This window comes from Perognathus longimembris, chromosome 15 (assembly GCF_023159225.1).
Source record: "Perognathus longimembris pacificus isolate PPM17 chromosome 15, ASM2315922v1, whole genome shotgun sequence".
Lineage (NCBI taxonomy): Eukaryota > Metazoa > Chordata > Mammalia > Rodentia > Heteromyidae > Perognathus > Perognathus longimembris.
In genome coordinates this window covers 20,627,456-20,653,498 of record NC_063175.1, presented here as the reverse complement: position 1 = coordinate 20,653,498, position 26,043 = coordinate 20,627,456, and the positions used below count along the sequence as shown (strand labels likewise).

At 42.3% G+C, this 26,043-nt stretch overlaps 1 protein-coding gene across 3 annotated transcripts in view; it reads right to left on the bottom strand.

The window, feature by feature from the left end:
• The window catches only part of Lama3 (laminin subunit alpha 3), a 214,209-nt gene that overhangs the window by 39,485 nt on the left and 148,681 nt on the right, over window positions 1-26,043 (bottom strand). For all 3 annotated transcript variants that reach the window (XM_048363240.1, XM_048363241.1, XM_048363242.1), the window contains 16 exons: window positions 25,157-25,266; window positions 21,743-21,823; window positions 16,688-16,794; window positions 14,420-14,470; window positions 13,757-13,908; window positions 12,316-12,426; window positions 12,087-12,198; window positions 11,702-11,869; window positions 9,685-9,881; window positions 8,595-8,711; window positions 7,245-7,399; window positions 6,836-6,977; window positions 5,679-5,781; window positions 3,234-3,350; window positions 2,968-3,147; window positions 778-920 (listed from right to left, as the gene is read on the bottom strand). In XM_048363240.1, the coding sequence (XP_048219197.1) occupies window positions 778-920; window positions 2,968-3,147; window positions 3,234-3,350; window positions 5,679-5,781; window positions 6,836-6,977; window positions 7,245-7,399; window positions 8,595-8,711; window positions 9,685-9,881; window positions 11,702-11,869; window positions 12,087-12,198; window positions 12,316-12,426; window positions 13,757-13,908; window positions 14,420-14,470; window positions 16,688-16,794; window positions 21,743-21,823; window positions 25,157-25,266 (2,046 nt within the window). The remainder of the gene's footprint in view (window positions 1-777; window positions 921-2,967; window positions 3,148-3,233; window positions 3,351-5,678; window positions 5,782-6,835; window positions 6,978-7,244; window positions 7,400-8,594; window positions 8,712-9,684; window positions 9,882-11,701; window positions 11,870-12,086; window positions 12,199-12,315; window positions 12,427-13,756; window positions 13,909-14,419; window positions 14,471-16,687; window positions 16,795-21,742; window positions 21,824-25,156; window positions 25,267-26,043) is intronic.

The following is a 26,043-nucleotide window of genomic DNA, read 5'->3' as shown; positions in this document are numbered from 1 at the left end:
TACTTAGAGTTAACCAACTGATAACAAATGTCTCATTGGTGAGACTAAACAGCTTTGGTCTAAATCACAGAAAATAAATATTTCCTAACAATCAAAATCTTTGAGTGATGTTTATGCGCACACTACATATTACCCATTAGGCATTTATCTATTTCTTGAAACTCATATATTCAAGGTATCACACCAGTGAGCTTAGTGGTGGGTGAGTTGAAGCTCCCCTCAATCCCACATTGTGAGTTCACTTTCCTCCTCTTCTTTCCTACTCACTCTCTGCCTTCCAGGGGAAGCAACCACATCTCAGAATGTCTCCCTGGCATGCCCTTTTGCTTTTGTTCACTTGAGAAACCCCTGCTCGTGATTTTCTTTTAAAATCAAGATTATATTTTCTATATACAAAAATAAAGATAGAAAGCTGGGCATGGTGATGCCCACCTGTGATCCTAGCACTCAGGAGGCTGAGGCAGGAAAATCATGAGCTTAAGGCCAGCACAGAACCAGCAATAATCGTCTAACAAGTGGGGCCTGGAAGGCAGTCCTTCCTGCCTTCACAGACTCAATGAAAGGAAACTGCTTCTGGCTCCCGATACACCAGAAAATGAAAGGATAAGATCAGGTGCATTTTTGAAGGGTGACAGAAGGAAATTGACTCATATCGCAAACTACCAAAGAATTAGAGGAAGAAAGAAAACTGGTTATGGAGAAAATAACACATGCCTTTTTTCTTTCTTGATGCATACGGTAACTAACTTAGCAGGGGACAATGTGGGTCATACCCACCTTATTGGCGGCATCCCGGGCCTGCTGAATTAGTTCTCGTATTCGGTCCACATTGTCAGAGATGTTCCCCAGGGGCAACAGCTGTTGGTTGATACTTTCAATCTTACTCAGAAGATCAGGCAGGTTCTTGGTTAATTTTTTCACTGTTAATGAGAAGTCAAACATTTAAAAGAGAGCATTGAAAAAAGGTGAAATACAGGTGTTCTGACTGGTAGTATTTGTCAAGTAGCATCTTTATGTCTCAATGTTGAACGGGACAGATTGTCATTGCATAATAACTCTTTCAAAATGCATCATGGATTTTTTTCCCCCACACATCCCTTTTCTTGATCATTATGGGAAAATAAATGTATTTTCTTATCTTTAAAAATCATTCATAATTAGCTGGGCTCCAGTGGCTCACAACTGTAATCCTAGCTATTCAGGAGGCTGAGATCTGAGGATTGTGGTTCAAAGCCAACCTGGGCAGGAAAGTCTGTGAGATTCCTACCTCTAATTAACCACCAGAAAACTGAAAGCAGAGCTGTGACTCAAAGTGGCAGAGTGCTAGCTTTGAGCACAAAAGAGTTCAAGCCCCACAACTGACAAAATATATGAATAAATAAACAAGCAGCAATCATGCATAATTTTTTTTGCCAGTCCTGGGGTTTGAACTCAGAGCCTAGATGCTGTTCCTAAGCTTCTTTTGCTCAAGGCTAATGCTCTCTTGAGCCACAGTGCTACTTGTGGCTTTTTCTGAGTTTGTTGGAGATAAATCTCATGGACTTTCCTGCTCATGCTGGCTTCAAACCACAATCCTCACATTTCAGCCTCCTGAGTAGCTAGGATTACAGATGTGAGCCACCAGTGCCCAGCAATCATCCATAATTAATGCCTTGTGTTTCAGAACTCCTTACTCTACAAAAGGGAAAATCAGTAGTACTTTCAGTGGATTAAAAAAAACTAACAGGGGGCTGGGGATATAGCCTAGTGGCAAGAGTGCCTGCCTCGGATACACGAGGCCCTAGGTTCGATTCCCCAGCACCACATATACAGAAAACGGCCAGAAGCGGCGCTGTGGCTCAAGTGGCAGAGTGCTAGCCTTGAGCGGGAAGAAGCCAGGGACAGTGCTCAGGCCCTGAGTCCAAGGCCCAGGACTGGCCAAAAAAAAAAAAAAAAAAAAAAAAAAACTAACAGGGGCTGGGGATATAGCCTAGTGGCAAGAGTGCCTGCCTCAGATACACGAGGCCCTAGGTTCGATTCCCCAGCACCACATATACAGAAAACGGCCAGAAGCAGCGCTGTGGCTCAAGTGGCAGAGTGCTAGCCTTGAGCGGGAAGAAGCCAGGGACAGTGCTCAGGCCCTGAGTCCAAGGCCCAGGACTGGCCAAAAATAAATAAATAAATAAATAAATAAAACTAACAGATAAGGTATGGCTGAGAGAGGGAAAGATGGAAGGGGTGTCATTGATCAAGATGCATGTACTTATAACCTGACTTGTGAAATTGAAACCCTTTTGTACAATTACTTACCTAAAAGAAAAAAAGGAAAAGAATAGAAAAAAAATTTAAAGTTGTGTTATTCCTCCTAATTAGAATATCTATACTGTTTGTACTATGTTGAACTCCTTCCTAATGTCTTCATTTAAAAATTATTTTCATTCTCAAAGTAATGTACAGAAGGGTTACAGTTACACACATAAGGCAATGAGTACATTTCTTATCTATCTTTTTACCTCCTCCTTCATTTTTTACCCACCTTCCCTTTTTACCCACCTTCGCTTTGGGGCATTTACCCAAAGGATTACAAGCAAGATCACACTAAAACTACCAACATGACTATGTTTATTGCAGCACAATTTACCATCGCTAAAATATGGAACCAACCCAGATGCCCCTCAGTAGATGAATGGATCAAGAATATGTGGTCCATATACTCATGGAATTCTATGCTTCTATTAGAAGGAATGACTTAGCCCCATTCATGAGGAAATGGCAAGACTTGGAAAAAAATCATACTAAATGAAGTGAGTCACACCCAAAGAAACATAAACTCTATGGTATCACTCATTGGAAACAATTAGTACTTGTCTATAATAGTCCTAATGTCTTCATTTTATCTCAGACTTTACCAGCAAAGAACTGAAGTGAACTAAACCCCACGACAATGGAGAAACGGGTAATCCATCTTGACCTCCAAATGGCAGATACCTGAGTTATTGGCATCTGTCAGAGCCTTGTTGAAGTCTTCGCTCTGAGTGCTCCCATAGGTATCCTTAATTCTTCCCACGTCTGTCTGAATGGGGTTGAGCCCATCCAGCACCTCACTGGTGATGTCGTTGGCCTTTTTGACCTTGCTCTTTGCCTGACTGATCATACTATCGATGTCACCTAATGCACACACAGAGAGGTGGGGTATAACAATCTAAAACACTCAGCCAAAGAAGCCAAGAACAGTGGTCCAGGGAGATGATGACCTCTCTGTATCCTGTGAAGATCATTCCGGAGAGTAGTGAGGTTGGTGTCTATTAATTCCTTCTGAATTGACACAATGTTCAATGTTTGTTGTAGGTTGTTGAGAGCAGGACTGATTTCTAAAGGAAGGGAAACATCCAAGAGTTAATTTGTGGGTTTGATTCCCCACTGACATTTGTTGCTTCTGATATAGCCAGCCTCTGCAGACCACTGGGTAGACAGATACCTTAGACTTCATCCCAGAGATGCTCAGTGCATGTACCTGGACCATAGCTATTGGGACTTTGGTTACAGAGGCCAGAGGCTCCTAGAGGCCTGTGGCAATGGCTCCTTGGAAGTGCACATAAAGAAAGGGAGAGACTGGCTTAGTGCTAGTAGTTCACTCCTGTAATTCTAGCTACTCAGGAGGCTGAGATATGAGGATTGTGGTTTAAAGCCTGCTGAGGCAGAAAAGTCTGAGACTTATCTCCAATTAACCACCAAAAAGCAGGAAATGAAGCTGTGGCTCTAGTGAAAGAGTGCTAGACTTGAGTGAAAAATCTAAGAAACAGTGTCCAGGACTTGATTTATAGACTCAGGACTGGGGGGGGGGGGTAGAGGGAGAAGGAGGAAGGGATGGGGGAGGGAGGAAGGAAGGGAGGGGGGAAAGAGGAGGAGGGAGGAACTGAATAACTTCCCAACACTGACTTCCACTTTGTGAAGATCAGAAGAACACTTACAAAGGAGTTGTCCATCTTATTTGGTCCTGTGTATCTACACATTCTGGTATCTAACACCAGTTCAGGCTTAATATTAATATGGCTTTGTTGGCGGATGAATGTATGAATGAATGAATGATCATAGCAAATGGTTTTTCTCTGGTCCCTCCTGGATATTCATAACTGAGCAGGAATCTAAGCCCATAGGCTCTGCTGATCTTTAAGTTTTTTCAGATAGATTAGATAATACCTTCACAAATTTATTTATGAAGCAATTTAAAAATCAAATACAAAAATATGCTGATAACATATGAATAAAGAAAACCCATTCTGGTGATATATGATTTACATTATGGTTTAAGTACTGCTTTTTTTCTCTTTTGTTTTTTTCTTTTTGGCGGTACTGAGATATGAACTCAGCTTTCTAGGCTAGTGCTCTACCACTTAAGTCATTCTTCTAGCCCAGATTTTTTCTGGTTACTTTCAAGATAGAATCTCTTAAACTTTCTGCCTGGGCTGACCTGAACTGAGATCCATTTGTTCTCAGGCTTCTGAGTAGCTAAAATTATAGACTTGAGCTACTGGAACCCAGCTCAAGGTCTGTTTTCTTTAATTGAATGGTATTCCATTTTATCTGAAACACTAATTCTGAACTAGAATCAACTCAGTGGCAGAGGACATGTATACCATATGCAAAGCTCCTGAGTCTGAATCCCAGAACCACAATAAACAGACAAATAATCAAACCAACAAACAAATCACACCAATCCTACTTGTAATCTAAAATTTTATGAAGAGAGTAGATGCCATACTGTGAAATCTTAACTGAACTTTTCTGGCAAATGCTTATATATTGTCAATATTTTCTGTATTTGATTTTTAAAATTGTTTTTATTAATAAGTTCGTGAAGGCATAATCTAATCTCTCTGAAAAAAAAAAAACATAGAAGCTCAGCAAGGACCATGCGTGGCCTTAAGATTCCGGTGCAGCCATGAATCTCTGGGAGTGACCAGAGACATTGAAGAAATGGCATTCCCAGACCTCAGAAATTCTTTGTTGTTGTTGTTGTGCTGATCCTGGGATTTGAACTCAGGGCCTGGGCTCTGTCCCTAAAATTTTGATCTCAAGGGTGGTGCTCTATTACAACTCTACTTCCAGCTTTTGAGTGGTTATTTGGAGATAAGAGTCTCATGGATTTTGTTGCCCAGGCTGGCTTCAAACTGCAATTCTCAGATCTCAGCCTCCTGAGTAGCTAGGATTATAGCATGGGCCACCAGAGCCAATCGAATTCCTTTTACATAAAAGAAATACACTTTTTCCAAAGATAATATTTATGCTTTTGAAAATTCACATGTTTCCTATTGATTTTTGGTACATTTAGTTGCTAAGATTTTAGGACAGGAAATTTTGACCTGGATTGAATGAGTTTGATATATGGGTTCCCACTTCTATGATTGCAGGAGCATTTATGAGTCTCCCAAAAGGTCAGGCCCAAACAGGCTTATGTCCTTCAAGAATTTCAATATTTATAAGTTTCTGGTGAATTTTAAATATGTTGGATAGGAATATTTAGAATATTGGGCGAGTACATGATAATGATAAAATAAGCCCAAATTCAGAAACTATGTTCTGAATTGACATTGGAGTTGAGCAGTGCCATTTGACAGGAAGGCTTTACTTCTTGGTTCAGAAGGTGCTTTAAGTCCTCCACTATCCCTGCTGACCCCTCCCCACCCCCAGCCCCGTACCTTGCTGTAGCGTCTTCTGGGTTATCTTAGCTTCCTTTAATAGTTCATCACTGGCAGAACTCAGGGTCTTAGCTTTTCTTGGAAGATTTTCTTTTACTACTGTCTAAAAGCAAAAAGTTTATCAGCTTCAGCATATGCTTTACCTTAATAAATAAACAGTAAGTTTTTTTTGCCCTAGTTCTAAAGCAAGCACTCTACCACTAAACCACATTCCCAGCTCCTCAAGCTTTAATCTTTAAAGAATAAAGTCTGAATGGGAAGAAGAAATGCGGAGCAAACTGTTGCATAAGAAATACAGTTAGGACTCTAGGCAGACATTCATGGTTTGGGAAGGTGGACTCATCTCTGATGACATGCTGGCCAATGGGGAAATGCCTATGCCTATCTCAGTTGCTCGGGATCACTTGTCCAAGACAGGAACCAAAAAGAGAACTTAGCTGCTTCAGGCTTCCAAGCTCCAGAACTTAAAAGCCTTCAACTTCTGAAGAAGTCCTATTTTCATACTCTGATGGTAAATATTTGGTCTTTCATTTTTCAGATATAGGAATATTATATGGTGTATATAGAATGCCACAGGAGCCCACTGACATACCAAGATGTAAAACCAAGGAGACAATAGTAATCAAATTGCTTACAAAAGTCTCTCTTTTTGGTAAGTGTTAACACTTAATCCCAGCATAACAGTAGATCTAGTAGACACCAAGATATACTCTTTGGTTTCAGTTCAAAATCAATAATCAGTGTAATGTCTATCTGGTTTTACAATACTTTTTTTTTTAAATAAATTTTTTTTTTTTTTTTTTTTTTTGCCAGTCCTGGGCCTTGGACTCAGGGCCTGAGCACTGTCCCTGGCTTCTTCCCGCTCAAGGCTAGCACTCCACCACTTGAGCCACAGCGCCGCTTCTGGCCGTTTTCTGTATATGTGGTGCTGGGGAATCGAACCAAGGGCCTCGTGTATCCGAGGCAGGCACTCTTTGCCACTAGGCTATATCCCCAGCCCTACAATACTTTTTAACCTAAACTACAGACATTGAATAGTCCAGTACAGATGTCCCATATTTGGAACAAGCGCATGTCCATGGACATGGAGAGAACAAGAAAGCAAGAGCCCCCCAGAGCCAAGTTAGAGAACTGCTGGTGCAGCTCCAGGTGCTGACCGTGAGGGCAGACTCGGACGCACTGGTGGCCTTGTTGGCCGCATCCTCCGCTGCTTTGATGGCATTGAGGATGTTCTCATAGGCAGTGGCGGCATCCACAGCACCGCGTACCAGCTCATCCCTGCTGGCATTTCTCTTTATCCTAGAAGGAGATGTGGGGGAGGGGTTACATCCCGAAGCAGCCTTTCCCTGCCTGTGGCTGCCGTCTTTACTAGTGGACACAGACATTGCCCATCTTTGCCATACTGACCCAATGCAACCTTCACATTGCAGCCCTGGTGTTGACCTGCTGTGGGCCCTGGGCCCTGCCCTTCACCCTATTGGGGACAGCCAGGCAGTCCAGCTGAGGACTTTGCTTGGCATTTAAGCAGCCCATGAAGGTCAGACATCCATGAGCCTCTGCACTTACTCCTCCAGCTGCCTTGCCAGCTCCTGTAAAGACTGTGCACGCTTTTCTGCCTCTCCCACCAGGGGAGCTTTGATGGAAGATCTGGAGAGTTCTTGCACTTTGTCACTGAGCTCTTGTCTTGCTCGATTTAAACTGGCAGCGAGTTTTTCATATTCCTGTTTTTCCAAGTCAACAAAGACAGTAGAAATGCAATCAAAGAACGTACATATCATTCTCTCAAACTGTCACTAATGTTTATTTTTTTGCTGAGCAGTTATATTTTCTAAGCCTACCCACAATTACAGTCTATCCTTACAATTTATGTGTCCCAAGCTTCACATCTTCTAGAATATTTTCCTGCTTTTTGTAAATTATAACCACAATGTCATCATCAAAGTTTTGCTAAACCAAAGAACTTTTGATGTAGAGAAATAGATCATAGATCCGGGGGTTGGCTTAACAAGGAGGATGAAGGTGGTTGAGAACTATTGAAATAGTATTGCAACCATGAAAAGAGAAAAATGAAACCTGTTGAAATTATTTGAGGATAAAAAGGGTAAGACAGACAAGGCGAGACTGATTGGAATACAACATAAACTTGTGTGGAAATGTAATAATGAAATCTGCCTTGTAAAATGGTATGGTAGCCAGGTGCTGGTAGCTCATGCCTGTAATCCTAGTCAGGAAGTTGAGGTCTGATGTGGTTGGAAGCCAGTGCAGGCAGAAAAGTCTCTGACTTTTATCTCAAATCTTTTGTCTCACTCTCTAAGTCTCTTATCTTCAATTTACCACCAAAAAAGCCACAAATGGAGCTGTAACTTAAGTAGTAGAGCAAAAAATGATCAGAGACAGTATCCAAGCCCTGAGTTCAAGCCCCAGCACTGGGATTTAAAAAAAAAAAGACAAAATAACCCATAATGTAACCTAATAAGAGAGTATATGTAAATATCACAATGAAATTCATCTCCAAAATACATGTATGTTAGTAAAATATCTCAAAACATATAAAAACTATTATAAATATTCTTTTGATATGCCTATTAAGCTACTAAGAAATTTCATTAATCTTTTATCAAGTCCTAAATGCCTCTGTTAACATACATACGTTCAGTATTTTAAAAGGAGTATTAGAGTTATTATTTTGTTATCACAAAAGTGATTTGCTCATTGCAGACAATTAGGTAACACAGATGGACATAAAGACGACAAGGCCATTCATCCACCCGCTTCCCCTGGATTCGGGGAGTGCTCACTTCCATCCAAAAGACACCAACTCCAGTTTAAAAAAACACAGCCAGCCTATCTCACAGTCTCCCAGCAATATAACTCGAATGCTTTCAAATGTTTCTAGAAACAAGCAGCCTCCTGTACCTTCTGGCTTTTGTCCATCAGTTTCAGCATGTTGTTGGTCTGCAGCAAAGAAGAGTCTGCTGTGGCCAGGTACTTGGTGAACTCACTCTGCAGGGAATTCATTTCTTTCATTTGTCTCTGGAGAAAATACAAAAGAAAATCGGCTTGAGGGGAGTGACACATTCCTGGAAGACACAAAGACATCCATACAGGACAATGGCAAAGAAGGAAGGCAGAGTCGCCATGTTTCCTTGAGCCTGATGATGATCAAGGCTCTGAAAAGCAAGAGGGTGCTGGTTCTCACTGCAGTCAGTATGTTGCCTTAGTTTCCCCAAACGTGTGCCAATAAGACAGGGGCTACCACTGCAGAGAAGGACAGTTTATATACTCGGTCAACTCAAGCAATAAGGTGTGTTAGAATGAGAACTTCAAATAAACCTTCTGAGGATGGGGCACCTTTCACTGGAGCCTGTGCCCTTCCCTGGCACAGTGGGTTCAGTCTAGGGAGGGGTCTGGAGCTGAGCACGTGTCTCCCACATCACTGATTTTCATTTATCATGGTCCTCCTCTTTGCTGGTTTCTCCTACATTATTCAACTCTACTCTTACTGTAATTTTGTAACCCTCCTCTCTCTCTCTCTCTCTCTTTTTTTTTTGGTTGCTGTTGTTTTAGGGTAGGATATTCACCATCGAAGTTAAAGACTATGGAATCTTGAGCTCATTCATTTCTCTTATTTATCTTCCTGGCTTCAAAAGCCTTTGCTGGTGACTATGACGGCGATGTTACAGAAAGCATATGAAAAATAACTTTGAATTAACTCTGACATGCATTTCTCATCTGCTTGTCAAGTTTATTCCCCCAGTCCTCTGGGATCCAGGGGCAGGTTCAGGCAGTTTGGGGAGGTAGATTGTGGTTTAAGTTGCCAATCTTTTCTGGTAGCTGAGGAACAGAAATTATCCTGGTTTTGCCTTTCATAGCTGGTTCTTGTTTAGTCAGGGTCTACGATGGTTTTGCCAGAAACCATCTGGCCATGCCATCTTATTAACAAAGACCTCCATTCCCCTCAACCTCATCTTTAAGGAAAGGCTGTGGCTTCCAACTGTGAGCTCACCTTCATGGCTCCCAAAGCCTGCTCATTTTCGTGGTTGAGGCCCGTGGCCTGCTTTGTCCGGGTAGCTGCCTCCTGGAGCGTGGCACGCAGGTGATGGAGTTTGGCTTCATAATCACTTAAAGCATTGCGTATATTCTTAACCAGTCCATTGCTCTCCACTTGGTGGCTGCCCAGCCGGCCCCTTATTCGGTTGAGCACTGCAATACATCACTTTATGTTGCCATTTCAGAGACATGGAAGCTAGGTTATCGGCACTACAGCAGGAGAACTGAGTTCCTGCCCAATATGGGGTTTCCTTAAAATCTAGAGGGAATGGAAAAGGAAACTCTTTTTTTTTTTTTTTGCTGGTCCCAGGATTTGAACTCAAGGCCTGGGTACTGTCCCTGAGCTTCTTTTGCTCAAGACTAGTGCTCTATCAATTTACCACTTCCAGCTTTTCTGGGTAGTTTATTGGAGAGATCAATCTCACAGACTTTCTTGCACAGGCTGGCTTTGACCTATGATCCTCAGATCTCAGCCTTTTTTTCTGGCCAGTCCTGGGCCTTGGACTCAGGGCCTGACCACTGGCCCTGGCTTCTTTTTGCTCAAGGCTAGCACTCTGCCAACTTGAGCCACAGTGCCCCTTCTGGCCATTTCCTATATATGTGGTGCTGGGGAATTGAACCCACATCTTCATGTATACAAGGCAAGCACTCTTGCAACTAGGCCATATTCCTAGCCCTGATCTCAGCCTTTTGAGTAGCTAAGATTACAGGTGTGAGCCATGGCACCCAGATGAAACTAACTTATTAATGGACTGACTGTGTACACTGTAGGCACTGCCTCATTTTGCTTCCATGATAACCACAGGACAACCTTAACTATCACCCTCACACTACTGAGAAGAGCGACTCAAGGTTACATGACCAGACAGACTTGGGACTTGAACCAGAACTGCAGAATATATACTGAAACTTCCACCTTATAGTTAAAATCAAGGTGACAACTGAGCAGTGCAATTGCTAGTAGAAAACTACACATAAAGTATTTTACCTGTTAACATTATTTTACCTGGATATTAATGATATGTACATCAGTTTACTAGACAACAAATATTAGTGCTTTAAAATGCATCATTAGCATCTCCTAGATTTGAGCAATGAGGCATTTCCTCTTTCCCAAAACTTGAAATACATTCACTTACTTTCTAGGATATCCATCTTTTCTATTCAATAGTAGTGCTAACATCAATTTGCGATTTGAAAACCCAATAGTGATGAAGCAACTATTATATTAAATACATGATATAATAAAGGGCCAGGCATAGCAGCTAACACCTGTAATCTCAGCTCCACAGGAGACAGAGGTAGCAGGATCATAGTATGAGCCCAGTCATGAAGGGGAAAACCCTACCTGAAAAATAAACTACGAGCCAGGAGTTGGTGGTTCATGCCCGTGATCATAGTTTCTTGGGAGGATGAGATCTGAGGATCACGGTTCCAAGCCTGAGTCATCCCATGAGAGTCTATCCACTGAAAAGCCAGAAGTGGAGCTGTGGCTCAAGTGGTAGAGCACTAGTTTTGAGCAAAAACCTAAGGGCGGCCCTAAATTCCTAGTACTGGCATGCACATATACATGTAAATGCACACGTGTGCACGCACCTTTAGCAAACACACTGGGGCATGGCTCAAGTCATAGAATACCTGCCTGGCATGTACAAAGCCCTGAGTTCATATCCTAGTACTGGAAAAAATACAGTAATAAAAATTGGAAAGGTATAAAAGAACATTGGGACAGTAAAAATGCAATTAGTGAGGAAAAGAAGCATAAACATTAACTTTTAGGAAAACATTTTCCCACAATTCAGTCTTTTGAGACATCTCCAAGGTTGGTGAGGAGGGCTACCCCCATTTCTACCACATGCTTGATCTAACTCCCCATAATGGGGAGACCTTCCTCCTGGAATTGGAAATCTTCCCTATGCCAAATCAATCCAGATGGACCAGGGGGTGGGGGAGAGAATCTGGGTCACCCTTACAGAGCTGAGCTTCCCTTTTTTCGGCTTCTGCTTCTCTGAGGTGCTTGCCAAAGTTTCGATTCCGCATTTCCCTCATCATGCGTTCCGCCTCCGCCAGCTCTCTGGAGAAGTCACCCAAAGGCAAGTTGTTTCCTTCTCTGTCCGTCCCAGAGATCTGTCTCAAGAGAACTGGAAACACCACATTGTTTATTTAAACTGGGAGATCTGGGCTCCAGTAGACAACTTGAGGGGGAAAAGCTAAAACTTCTTGTGGCGGTTTTGCTTGTTAGTATTGCTCTGGGATCATTTTCATGATGACTGATTGTCAAATTGCAATTCTTCCAACATATAACAAGGGTTATGTAACAAAACAAAACACATAGAAGTGGGCTGTAAAGTTTCTTACTGTGCACATTCCGGATGACATTTTTAATTTTCATATCCAGCTCTTTTGCATTTTGGATTGTCCGATCAATGTTATTGTACAATGATTGTGCCTTTCTAGAATTTATTTGTGCCTACACAAAAAGCAAATAAACTTAGCAATATATTAAATTGTTGGGAGAAAAAAAACCCTAAAAACATTTTGAAAGCAAAGGAAAAAGTGGTTATAGTAGTTAATCTAAAATATTAACCTTTTCTTGCAAATCTTCAAATTCATGATTCAAATTGCTCAGTTCTTTTTGAAGGCCATCCATTTTTGATCCATGGTTTGAAATGGCAGAACGGTGGCTGAGTACCTGGTTCTGAAAGTCAAACACAAAGCTAATATCACTATTAGGAATTTATCATTCTATCAAGCTGGTAAATGGGCAACAAAATGAAAGGTCTTATTTAACAAGATCAATGCCAGCTCTACAGAAAAACACATATTCTGTTCTTTCAAATCAGTTACAAATGTCTACTTTCCCATGTAAATTATGATAAGGCTCTAAAACAAAGTAGTTTGTTCGCTGTCTGTCACTGTAATAAATACCCAAGATCATCAACTTAGAGGAAAAGGCTACTTAGGCTTTACTTTTGTCTGAATGCAGGAGGCTGAGCTAGTGGCTCTATGAACAAAATAAGCCTGCCCAGGAACATTCTGTAAGAAAAGAGCACATGGGGGTTGGGAATATGGCCAAGTGGCAAGAGTGCTTGCCTTGTATATGTGAAACCCTAGGTTCGATTCCTCAGCACTACATATATAGAAAAGGCCAGAAGTAGCGCTGTGGTTCAAGTTGTCAGAGTGCTAGTCTTGGGCTAAAAGAAGCCAGGGACAGTGCTCAGGCCCTGAGTTCAAGCCCCAGGACTGGCAAAACAACAACAACAACAACAACAACAACAACAACAACAGAACACGTGGGAGTTTTTTGTGTGCTCATGACCACTTCAGGTAAAAACCTGATCTGCATTTCAGTCAGGAGAAGAAGGAACCCGTTGGGCCTTATACCTCATCAGCCATTCCTTCATTACTGTTTCAGCATTCATTCATGCAGCATATAATGTTGGCTCTCAGTGTCCCTAGGTTCTATATCTACGATTTAACCAAGAATCAAACTTGTAGGTGTGTTTCAATCCTAGCTACTCAGGAAGCCAAGATCTGGAGATGACAGTGAAGCCAGCCCAGGCAGGAAAGTCCACAAGATTCTTATCTTCAATTAACCACCAAAAAGCTTAAGTGGAGCTGTGGCTCAGGTGACAGAACACTAGCTTTCAGCAAATAAAAGGAGGACAATGCCCAGGCCCTGAGTTCAAGCCCTAGTACTAACATGCGTGCGCACGTGTGTGTGCGCGCACACACACACACACACACACAAATTGTATTTGTTCTGAATGTATAGTCATTTTCCCTGTTACTGTTCCCTAAAAAAAAAAACATGATTTAAGAGTCATGTCTATGACATTTACAAAGGATTAGGCATAAGAAGCAAACTAGATGTGATTCAAGTATACAAGGAGGGTGTACAAATAATATACGCCATTTCATATAAAGGACCTGAGCATCTGAAAATTTTGATGTCCATAGGGGTTCTGGAACCAATCCCCTGTGACATCGAAACACAACCTTGTTCACTAAGGTATCTAGGGACTTACCCTCAGGTCCTTGGCCTGGGTCTCTATATGCCGAATTTGGTCCAGAGCACCAGCATTAGCACTCAAGCCCTGCAGCTGCATCTTGACCAGGCGGAGCTCCTCGCTCATGGTGGCCAAGTCATTTAAGAGTATCATCACACAGCTGTCACAATCTGCAGAGGCCATAGTCAAAGGAAAAAGCACATGGGCTAGTGCCCAGGGAGGGCACAGAGAACGCAGAGCCTACACCCCCGTTGACAAGCACACAGACCATCACAGGTAGAAAGCACAGCCTGGTCTATGCAGGAAGGGGTGCAGATTCCGGGAATAGAAGTGGTGATACTGTGCAACCGGATGCTTATTTTTGTATGTGGGGAAAAAATGGAGTGTTTTCTATCTACTAAACATTGTACATGAGGTATTCAAGCTTTTCTCCTGGTGTACTTATTGCATCATCCATTCACCAAATGGTGGGATGGAGGCTGGGAGGAGTAAGGTGGCTTGCTGAAGGTTACACACAGTTAGAGGTTGACACAGGCTGAATGAACCCTGCCTGTTCCTCTCCCCGCTTCCTCCCATAGCTGCTCTCCAACATGGGGAACAGCGAATCCCAGCATGGCACTCACATAACTTAACTAAGCCCCTACAACTTGGAAAGAACTAAGGATGTTTTTCTTTTCTCACCATCACATTCTTCTGCTGGGCTGCTATCTTTGGGTTCTTGATTTATGCAGTCTAAAAGTTAGGAAACAGAGCAAAGAAGACATTGTCATTAAATTTACTCTTCACCTGCTGCATAACCTCGTTTTCAGAAAAGTTCATTTCCAAAGATTTTAGTCACCTAACCACACAGCATCACTGGCCCTTTCTCTTCCTTTTCCTTCCCTCACCCATGCCATTGCTGGTGGAGCTTTGTTTGGAACTTCTTTTGTGTTTTTCTTGGTTACATACCATTTCTGCTTCAATAAGGGCCATCTCTATAGAGGGCTATGCCTTGCTTTTATTTCTCCTTCCTTCCTTCCTTCCTTCCTTCCTTCCTTCCTTCCTTCCTTCCTTCCTTCCTTCCTTCCTTCCTTCCTTCCTTCTTTCCTTCCTTCCTTCCTTCCTTCCTTCCTTCCTTCCTTGCTTCCTTCCTTCCTTCCTTCCTTCCTTCCTTCCTTCCTTCCTTCCTTCCTTCCCTCTGTCCCTCCCTCCCTTCTACCCTCCCTTTCTTCTTTCCTTTTCCTTCATTGGTACTAGGGCTTAAACTCAGGGCCTCTTACTCTCAATTTGCTTTCTTGTTCATGGCTGATACTCTACCCGCTGAGCTACATCTCTGGTTTAGCATTTTGCTCACTAATCAGAGATGGTGTTCTATAGACTTTTCTGCCTGGGCAATCCTCTAGATTTCAGCCTACTGAGTAGATAGGTTTATCGACATGAGCCACTGATACCCAATGGCCATGCTTTTCTTATCAAATTAAAACTTTAAATCAGTTAAGGCTTTCTTCATTGGGAAGATCCTATGTGTTCATCATGCTTCCAATATCATTCATAATCAATGAATAGTTATTGACTATCTTTGAGCATTCACTATGGGCTATACTTCTGTAGTAGGTCTGGAGATACCAAGGCATTGAGACAAAAAATCCCTGTTATCCTGTGCTTAGCAGTTCCTCTTGAGAAGCAGACAAATATCAAAATAACATGACAGAACAAGGCATGCAATGTTGTTGAAGCACACTATCAACCACTGCACATATCTGCAGACTCTTGAGGTTTTTAGCTGTAGTTCAGGAAACCCTACTGGTTATTGGTTACCCTTGCACCTTCTTCACTCCTCCTATATCTGCTCTTTCTCCATGCTGTAAATCCTTCTGCTGAAATGCTGTCTTGCTTCTGTCTGAAAAACAGCCTGACATTACCACAGCAAAGCTCCAAAGCATGAAGGTTTGCTAAATTGCCCTTTATTATTCTGAATAAGTGACGGGGAATTTGCTACCTTTCCCAATTTCGCATCATTTGACAGCTGTGTGGCATACTTTTATATTTCCACCCAAGACAAAAATAAACCCCAAACCTGTTGAATAAGATGGGACCAAGAATGTCCTAAGGCATGACAATAAACACTGCATTATAGAGTGGTATTAACCCATTTATTCCACAGAATGGCCACTGGATCAGATATAATCAAGGGTGTAGCTCTACAATTTCCCTGGATCTATAAAATGAGAGGTCTTAGCTAAGTGATGTTATACTACATCAACAGCATTTTTTTGGTGGCATAGTAACATTTTCTGTGAAAGAAGGAAGTGAATGGGTAAGGCTCCTAATGTGTCCATACCACCACCTACTAATTATCTTTTCCTGTGTGTAAAATCCAACCCAATTACTTCCCAACATCTCTGAATGTGTGCAGCTGTGAGAGAAAGAACACTTTACTCCATATGTGCAAGAACTGAAATGAAGATAACGCTACAATATCGAAATCACCTATGGCTGTTTAAAGTTATTTTACCTGTAATTTGTTACTTTTTTTTTTTTTTTTTTTTTTTTTTGCCAGTCCTGGGCCTTGGACTCAGGGCCTGAGCACTGTCCCTGGCTTCTTCCCGCTCAAGGCTAGCACTCTGCCACTTGAGCCACAGCGCTGCTTCTGGCCATTTTCTGTATATGTGGTGCTGGGGAATCGAACCTAGGGCCTCGTGTATCCGAGGCAGGCACTCTTGCCACTAGGCTATATCCCCAGCCCACTTTTTTTTAATAACAAATTACATATAAAACTAACTGAAGTGGTTTGTGAAACTTGTAAAATATTACCTAATTATTTGCAGAGTTATCAAAGCTCAGGGGACAATTTGATAGCTGTCATTTATATATTATGCTTCCTAGACATTTGTGCTTAGATCAAATAAAGTGGATATTTTACATTGACATTATTAAGTGCAAGTTAACAGACATATGCATTGGTTTTACCTCCGGTTAGGGGGTCACAAATCCCCAGCTGGCCATTGCTTTTACAATTGCATGGTTGACAGCTACCTCCAAATTTCTGAGGATTCCCGAAATATCCAGATGCACATCTACACAAAACAGAGAAGGGAGATGCAGCATTCAAGTAACTCATTACCTTCTCCCAGCCTCTAACTCCCTGTTTGGGGAAAGAAAAGGTGACACGGATTGGCAAGGATGAATACTTTCCAAAATGGGGATATTCATCCCTTGAACGAGGCTGATAAGAGTAAGAGGCAGGGGACTCCCAGGGGGGATTCCCTTCCTCTTTTGCTGTTTGCAGGACTATCAAGTCCTCAAGTAGTTGGCAGCTCAACAACAAACAAACAAAAAACATAGGATCAAACAGTTTGGCCAATATGAAAGTCAAGATGGCTGGCTTCTATATAAGAATTACATTCCTGAAGATATTGCTTAATTGAAGACTAATTTCCTCATAGAAATAAATTGCATGTAGAAAGACTTTCTTCATATTTCCTAGTATGTTATTTTAAGGCTACATAATTTGTATTGGCACTGATTGCCAAGGTGAGAGACATTTAATGAGTTTAAACATATTTTTAGTGATAAAATCTGAATTCCTGACCAACAAGTTTAAGATCGTGTGTCCCAGATTCTTAGATTCTGGTTTTTACAAAGGTAAAACAAATATATGTTAACATATCTTATTTGAACTTAGAAGTCAATTAAAATCTTCCCATTTAGCAAAGTCCCACTCCCTGCCTTATCAAGCCCAAATTGTCATTAAATTGATCAATGGAATCTTATCATTAATAGAATTGGTAGACTCAAAGAAACATGTTAACTCTTGTCCCAAAACTTAAGCTTTACACAAACAAAACCTGACAATGAATTTATAGATGACTTCTCAAACAATAGGTGGTCACAGTGGCCCATGACTGTTAGGCCAGCTATGTGGATGGTTGAGATAGAGATTATCACAGTTCCAGGACAGCCTCAGCAGAAAAATCCGTGAGACTCAATCTCCACAGAAAGGAAGCTAGATGTCACCACATCCATCTGTGATCCCAACACGAACAAGAAGCACAAAAGTAGGCAGGTTTAGGGGTTAAAACATGGTTCTGTTGATAGAGCACCATCCAATGAGCAAAAGCATCAGATAGAGAGTTCTAGTCCTGATCTTGCAACAAAGAAAGAAGAAAAAGTTGGCAGATTCCAACAATGGTATGTGTCCAAATGGGAAGAGAACTCTCATTGGAAGAAAAAATAAAACTAGGGATGGAGCTATGGGTCGGCAGTATCATGCCAGCCTAGTAAGCAAGAGGCCCAAAGCTCAAACCTCTAGAACTGCCAGACACACAGACAAACATTGTTAAGCAATTCAATATGCTTCATCAATGGGTACACATTGATGTATGCATGGGATATAGGTTTGGGGAGAGAAAGAAGGGGCTGGACCCTTTCCTTCGCCACTTAGTACTGTAATCTTGGGCTTTAGTGATTCTTTGAACTTCTCATCAATCTTCCCACCCCAGCCCACCCCATGAAAGCATGAGCTCCCTGAAAACATGTTTGTTTGGCCTTTTGTATACTGCTATATCTTTAGTACCTGTACAGTACCTGGAACATAATAGGAGCCAAATAAATGTTTGTTGGATGGATGGATGAATGAGTAGTTGAACTAATAGTAAGAGATAATATGGTAAAGAATCTAGCACAGGAGCTGGGGATATGGTCTAGTGGCAAAGAGTGCTTGCCTCATATACATGAAGCCCTGGGTTCAATTCCCTAGCACCACATATACAGAAAATGGCCAGAAGTGGCGCTGTGGCTCAAGTGGCAGAGTGCTAGCCTTGAGCAAAAAGAAGAAGAAGAAGAAGGAGAAGAAGAAGGAGAAGAAGAAGAAGGAGAAGAAGGAGAAGAAGAAGGAGAAGAAGAAGAAGAAGAAGAAGAAGAAGAAGAAGAAGAAGAAGAAGAAGAAGAAGAAGAAGAAGAAGAAGAAAGAAGAAGAAGAAGAAGAAGAAGGAGAAGAAGGAGAAGAAGGAGAAGAAGGAGAAGAAGGAGAAGAAGGAGAAGAAGGAGAAGAAGGAGAAGAAGGAGAAGAAGGAGAAGAAGGAGAAGAAGAAGAAGGAGAAGGAGAAGGAGAAGGAGAAGGAGAAGGAGAAGGAGAAGGAGAAGGAGAAGGAGAAGGAGAAGGAGAAGGAGAAGGAGAAGGAGAAGAAGAAGGAGAAGGAGAAGGAGAAGAAGAAGAAGAAGAAGAAGAAGAAGAAGAAGAAGAAGAAGAAGAAGAAGAAGAAGAAGAAGACCCCATGTCGTGCCCAACAAACTGTGCCATGAAGAAGAAGAAGAAGAAGAAGAAGAAGAAGAAGAAGAAGAAGAAGAAGAAGAAGAAGAAGAAGAAGAAGAAGAAGACCCCATGTCGTGCCCAACAAACTGTGCCATGCAGAAGATCTATGTTCTAAAATACTTCACTGTATACGTCTCACATGTACTTAAACTTTTCATGTAGAAGATGTAAATGTACAAGGTACTTTATACTAAAGTCACATAAATAGTGAGGAAGTTTCGTTCCTCTTTCTTAATCTTCCAAAGCATGGGTTACTGATTTACAAGAAAAAAAAACTGGTTTGGAAGTAGTACTGTAGTTCAAAGTGGTAATGCACTAGCTTTGAACAACAGAGCTCAGGGACAGTGCCCAATATTAGGGCTAAACAGTTGATGGAAGTAAAGCTTTCTGATTCCATAGATGACATTGGCACAATTAAAGAGCAGAGAACACATTTGTCATTTGTAGCAACCATAGTAAAGGCCAGTAAGCCCTTCTTCCAACCACGTGTGCTCCAGGCAGGCTGCTCCTCCCCCACCCAATTAGACTTCACCACAGAGAAGATTCCTATTTATGTCCTATTCCTTGTATTTGTCATTCCAATATAGACTCATGAAGAATGTCAACATCAGCTGGGCATTTACCTGGGGAGTTTTTTTTTTTAAACAAAAGAAACAATGGTTTTCTTTCTTGAGACATCAAATGAAATAAAATTATGCTCAGAGAACTGTTCATTAAAAACTTCTCTTCAAATTAGCTGCCTGCCAAATAATGGGCGTCTCAGCGAATCCGCTGCTGTCTTCGGCTTGTTTATGGAAAACCATAAGGAGGTTTAAATTAGGAAGTCTCTCTGTGTGCCAGCTCCTCTGGCTTCTAAATCACAAGCCTGTAATACCTTCCTCACCCCCATTCCTGCCCCTACCCTGCCTTCCTGGTGGGGTGCAGCTGTACTCCCTTCCCTTGACTCTCAGGCTGGCAGGTTGGCCCTGCTGTTGCAACCTGACTTAGCCCAGTGATTTCAACTTGTTTCTGTATCTGTCGCCACTGGCCTGCACAGTCCATGTCCTGTGTGCTGATGCATCTCTGGTGCTTAGCACAGTTGCAGGCACATGTTGGGATCTTCGTCTACTGTTGCCATTGAAAGGAAGAATGAACACATATGAGGCCAGTGTTAGAAATACTCCTTTTGCTGAAATGGAAAATGGAAGACTCTGAAGTTGCACCCTTTGATGGCAGGACAGTGTATGGGCCCCTATATGTGCGGCTGCACTGTCCCTGTGTCAAGCTGCCCCTACCTTCTGTATCCAGAAGACGTCCTCCAGCTTCTTCAACTTCCTTGTACTTTTTCAACCTCATTCGCCATCTGCCTCCATCTTCCAGTTCCACTGCATTCTGCCATGCCTCACAGCCATTTTGTCCACACTCCCCCTTTAATAACCCCAGTCTAGAGTAACCATGTTTTTGCATAAACTCAGGTTAATTTCTGCTCCTTTTTTTTTAAACTTGGTTCAACTATTGTAAAGTTCATCCAGAAAAGCAAATATTCAAAGGCATTCTGGGCTTTCAGGAAATAATACAGAAGAGATAATGGCACAAGGACCCAAAGAAAATCTACAAAAACAATCCCAAGTGTGTATTGAAGCTGCGTAATGACAAATTTAGCTCTAATAAATGTGGCATAAAGGATGCTGGTGACACAGGAAGGGAGGGGGGAATGTGTTAGGGCAGGCAGCAGGAAGGCCTGCAGTCCCTCGTGTCAGGAGGCACACATCCAGAATGAATACACGCACACTTCTCCAAGAGGAAGAGTCTGCTAATCCCAGGTACTTGGTTCTCTGGGCCTCTCCTAGTGTAAGCACCACGTGCCTTGTAAAGTTGAGGGCAACCATATTCCAGGCACTTCCTACAACATTACCCGTGGGCTACTGGGATAGGGGGTGTTGGGACACATAAAGTTATTTGAACTCAGGTCTATTCTTGCCTTACAATGCGAACCTTTGCAGTATGCAATGAAGACAAGCTAATCATCAAACTCTACTCTCTCTTTTAGCCCAGTAAAAGTGTGGTCCTTTACTGTGTGAAGGTGTGCATAGTAAGTGAGCAGTGAACATCCACCATGTGAACAGCACTGTGCTAGGCACTAATGATTCAGAAGTGAGCAAGACACAGATAGACAGCAGGTCTCTAGGAAGTATAAAACACTGCATGTGTGTACAGAAAAGAATGTAAGGGAAACAAGAACAGGTGGAGATGTATGTTTGTGAGGTAGGTATGGGCAGGAATGGGCATCTTTAGGGGGACGGTATTCAGGGACACATAAGAGGATGGGTATGGGTATGACAGAGGGGTATGAGGAGTGTGGGAAGGAGTTAAAGGTATGTAGGGGAACATGCGAGACTGCAGTAGGTGGGGCATGTAGGGAGAGATGGGGGAGAGTTTAGTTGAGGTGGTTGGTGGAGTAGATAGGGCTGAGTTGGGGGCTGGAGTGTGTATAGGATTATGTATGGATGTGTTATAGCTCCTGGTCAGATTTCTAAAACAGGAACTAGGTGAGGAAGGCAGGGATGTTAATGATTTATTAAGTGAGCAATCTTTTAATTTTCCCCAGATACCTTTTCCAGCCTTCTGTGAAAGGACTAGCCCCACCCCTTTGCTCTGTACCCCACCTCAAAGCAGCCCCACTGTCGGTCACACCCCACATGTGGGTGGTTGGGCTGGAGGGTGACACCCACCTCTCACATTGGGTCCCTGTGTATCCGGGTTTGCAGGCACACCTCACGTGACCCTCGTTCACTACACATCCAGTGGCAAAGCTGAAAGGAAGACAGAAAACGGCCACAATAAAAAACACAAATCCCCAGGCTGTAGGACCATTGGCATTATTTTTTTAACCATGAAGTGAAAAATCAAGTATACCCTACCCCATTGCCACCCTTCTCCACTGTGCAGAAAACTTCATGTGAGGAGTTGCATGGTGTGGGGCCGTGTAGAGCTGATAATGAATGGCTTGGGCTGACACTGGACACATAAAGGGACAACTACAGACATTTACTTTCTTTCTGGCTTGGAGAAATGCATTCCTTCCCTTGAGATCAGACTGAAAGCATCTCACTGTGGAAGAGATGATTGCAACAGCATTCTCCCAGGAATAACAAGGAAGGAGCACAACAAGTCCAGGCAAGAAAAAAAGAACAGAGAAGTTCTGATTCTTTTACAGTATTTTCTCCATGTTTGTTCTATATTCTTTCCTATGGAGTTCACTGCTTAGTCAAGAGGCCAGGCCCTGGAAGCCCCAAAATGGCACACAGAGTTCACTGCCTGCCTTGGCATTTCTGTGGGTATAAATCACTGGAGATTTTCATACTAAGATGTGGGACTTTGACTTCATTTCTTTCATCTCTAAGCTGATGGTATTTGACAAGCAGCTCCCACCCTACCCAACAAAGAGACCATGAAAAAAGCCCCCTGCTGCAGGGCTGGGAATGTGGCTTAGTGGTTGGGTACTTGCCTAGCATGCAGGAAGCCCTGGGTTAAATTCCCCAGTACCACATAAAAAGAAAAAGCCAGAAGTGGCTCTGTGGCTCAAGTGGTAGAGTGTTATCCTGGAGGAAAAGAAGCTCAGGAACAGTGCCCAAGTCCTGAGTTCAAGCCACAGGACTGGCAAAAAAAAAAAAAAAAAAAGCCCTCTGCTTCCCTGGGGAAATGCATTTCTGCTTATTGGCTATTAATTGACCTAATCTGTGGGGGGAGATGATTCGTGTACCACTTCTCTGGTAAGAGGATCCATGTTTGGGAAGTCCCTCTTGTCCTGGATATAGATTTGCCCCTTCACAGGGACACTGTGAGTCTTCTGGGCAGCATTGCTAGTTTTGTTTTTGTTTGGTTGTTTGTTTGTTTGCCAGTTGTGGGCTTGGACTCAGGGCCTGAGCACTGTCCCTGGCTTCTTTTTGCTCAAGTCTAGCACTCTGCCACTTTAGCCACAGCGCCACTTCTGGCTGTTTTCTATATATGTGGTGCTGGAGAATCGAGCCCAGGGCTTCATGTATACAAGGCAAGCAAGCACTCTTGCCACGAGGCCATATTCCCAGCCCCTGCTAGTTCTTAAAAATAGGTTTACTGATCAGTCCTGAGGAACTATGAGTTGCTCCAGTTTCATGAAAACTAGGCGCGGACTCTGATGCTATCAATACAAAATGAAATACTTCTTCTGAGTACCCCAGTGGAAATTTTTCTGCCATCTACTGCTACCAGCTTCTGTTCAAGCAAGTCCAGGCAGGCATGAAGTGATAGATCCCTGTGCAAATAAAGCTGCAGGACTGGGCAAGTTGAATGGGTATCAAAAAAAAGATAGTGAAGCAGGGTGATTACAAATGCAGATTGCAGGGGAAAAACCAAACACTGGTGCATGTGACTTCTGGAGATGTTAAGACTTGGTCAATTTGATAGTGGGCTGATATGAAATTGAAACTGCCTTTGCAATTTCTGAGCCTGAGTACTATAGAACAGTATCTTGACTTTTGAACTCAGGGTTACCTCACTAAGTTATCTATTATTCTATTATATTTTTGCTTGGATCCCATGGTGAATATGTCACATTGAGCAAGATTATGACAAAGTGTCAGGCCCAAGAGAATATGGATTATGATGGAAAGGATATGGCCTGCATCCTCTAATGCCACCCTGAGCACCAAGGAACGCTCAGGTCAGGGCACTCAGGGGCTCAGAGCTGTCCAAAGACTTCTATCTTACCCAGGACACAACCCAGAGCTTGACTATACCCTGCAAGGCTCTATAGGATACAGGCTCTGGCAGGTTCTCCCCAATCTGCTTGGAACTAAAAATAACAAACCCTGACTAAACCTTCTGGTTTCACTTGCTGCTAGTTATTTGCTTTTGATTCACTTTCTAAAAGTCACTCATTTTGCTGTAGCTGAGCAATACATATGATTAGTCTCTCATGAGCTTTGCTCAAGTAATAGCTCTGATGCATGGATCTTAATGGCAATGGTTAGCAAGGTGACTTCTCCTGAGTAGGACACTTTTGCTGGAACCACAGGCTTCTGAGGGTATCTGCTGGGTCCTTTCTTTGACATCAATGCGAAGTAAAACTTTGCCCTCAGATCATGACACTGCTGTGAGCGTCTGAACATTCATCTATGAAAAGCTGCAAGGATCTACATATGTGTAGATCACTCTACCTCATCTCCTATCACCATTGCTTCAGCCTTACATCATCCTTCTTTACTCCATAAATATTTATAAATTGTACCCTCAGGGTAGAGAATTAGAGACTTGCTCCCTCATCTCCAAACTTGGTTGCTGAGTCAATCAACCTTTTCTCTTTTGCGAAGCTTGCCATTTAAAGACTGTCTTATTGTGTGTCAGTCAGACTCAATGGGCCTAATTGGGTAAATGTTCCCTCTCACACTATATTTCAGCCCCGCCTACCTGCCTAGGAACATATTTTCCCTGAGCCTTTCCCTTCTGAGACTTCATGGCTATGATATTTCCCTGACTTACTCCACCATCATAGGTCCTGAGTTCTCCTAGGCCACTCCCTCACCCAGCCACACACTCCCATGCCCTATTTCAGAATGTTCATCTCCATCTGATATTCAACTTCCTATTTAGTTGTGTATACTTACCCTCCCTCCTTTCCTTCCCTAAGCCACTCCAGATAAAGCCTCAGAAGATCAAAGACTTTACCAGACTTCTCTGTAAGTTTCCTCAGTCTAAGGGTTGGCCCCATAATGAAGGCTCAAAAGCTAATCAATAAACTACTGTGTGAAGGCAAAAGAAAGGAAGAGGGGTGGAGAAGACCAGAATACACATGGAAATAGTGTTTTATTTCTGGTTTTTCCATGCTTGTTATTTTTGCGCATTTCTTAAAACAACAACTCTATTGAGAGGTAAGTGACATTTCACACAATCTAACCATGCAAAGTACATAGTTAGTGACTTTGTATAGCACAGAACTGTACAGCCTTCAACACACATTTAGGACCTTTCCATCATCTCCTAAAAAACCTTGTAACTCTTCAGCAGTCACTTCCCTTTACCCTCCTTTCTCCTTACCTACGCCCCAGTTTTCAGTGACCCTGAAATGACTTCCTTGATCTGAGGTTGTTTTCCCATTTCTACGGTACCTGTTGGTGTGAGGACATGGGCAGACTCTGCAGGGTCCGTGGACAGCGTTCCCATAGTGACCCTCCTTGCAGCGCTCACAGTGCTCCCCGGCGGTGTTGTGCTGACAGTTCTTGGAAGAGATGAACAGGACAGTGAGCATCATCCTATTATGCTTATTACTTCTGAGGTTGTTCTAAATTGATGCAATCATTATTCAGACTGGGGAAGGGGAAGGTAGAGATCAAACCCAGGACCTTGAACACCAAAAATGCTCTCTCTACTACTGGTCTACTAAATCCTTAGGCCACAATCTTATACAATTACAACTCACATGCTCTGACTCTGTTCAGTGATATCAGTTTTGCCAACCATATACTTTTCCTGTCTAGTCTCTGTTGGCCCCACACATCACTTATTCCTAGACATGACAGAGTGAAGAGAGATCATAGCTCATAGGAACATTCATATTCATGGGCAAGTTTCTTTAATTCTCTGAGCTTTATTATGTCTTATGTCAATTTTACTGATGCATGACTACATACAAATGTAATTTTCTTAAAATGCACCATTAGAATAATGTGACTTTTCAAAGCTGCTGTGAAGATTTACAAAAAAAAAAAAAAAATGTACCAGACCCTTGGGAAACATACATTTTTCTTTCCTCTTCTCTTTAGAATTGCTTCTCAGAAGATTAACTTCATTTTATTTCATAATTCACTTAACACAATGCATTGAAGAGCAATAAACTTTAAACAAATGGAATTCTGTGAGAACAATATAAAAAGTGTATAGTATTTGAAGAAAGCACTCAACTTAAGTCCCAAAGGAGCAAGAAATTGTTTCTAAGCATTTTATTTACATAAACTCGATGATCTTCATGTGAAAGTCTAACAGAAGTCAGTCTTGA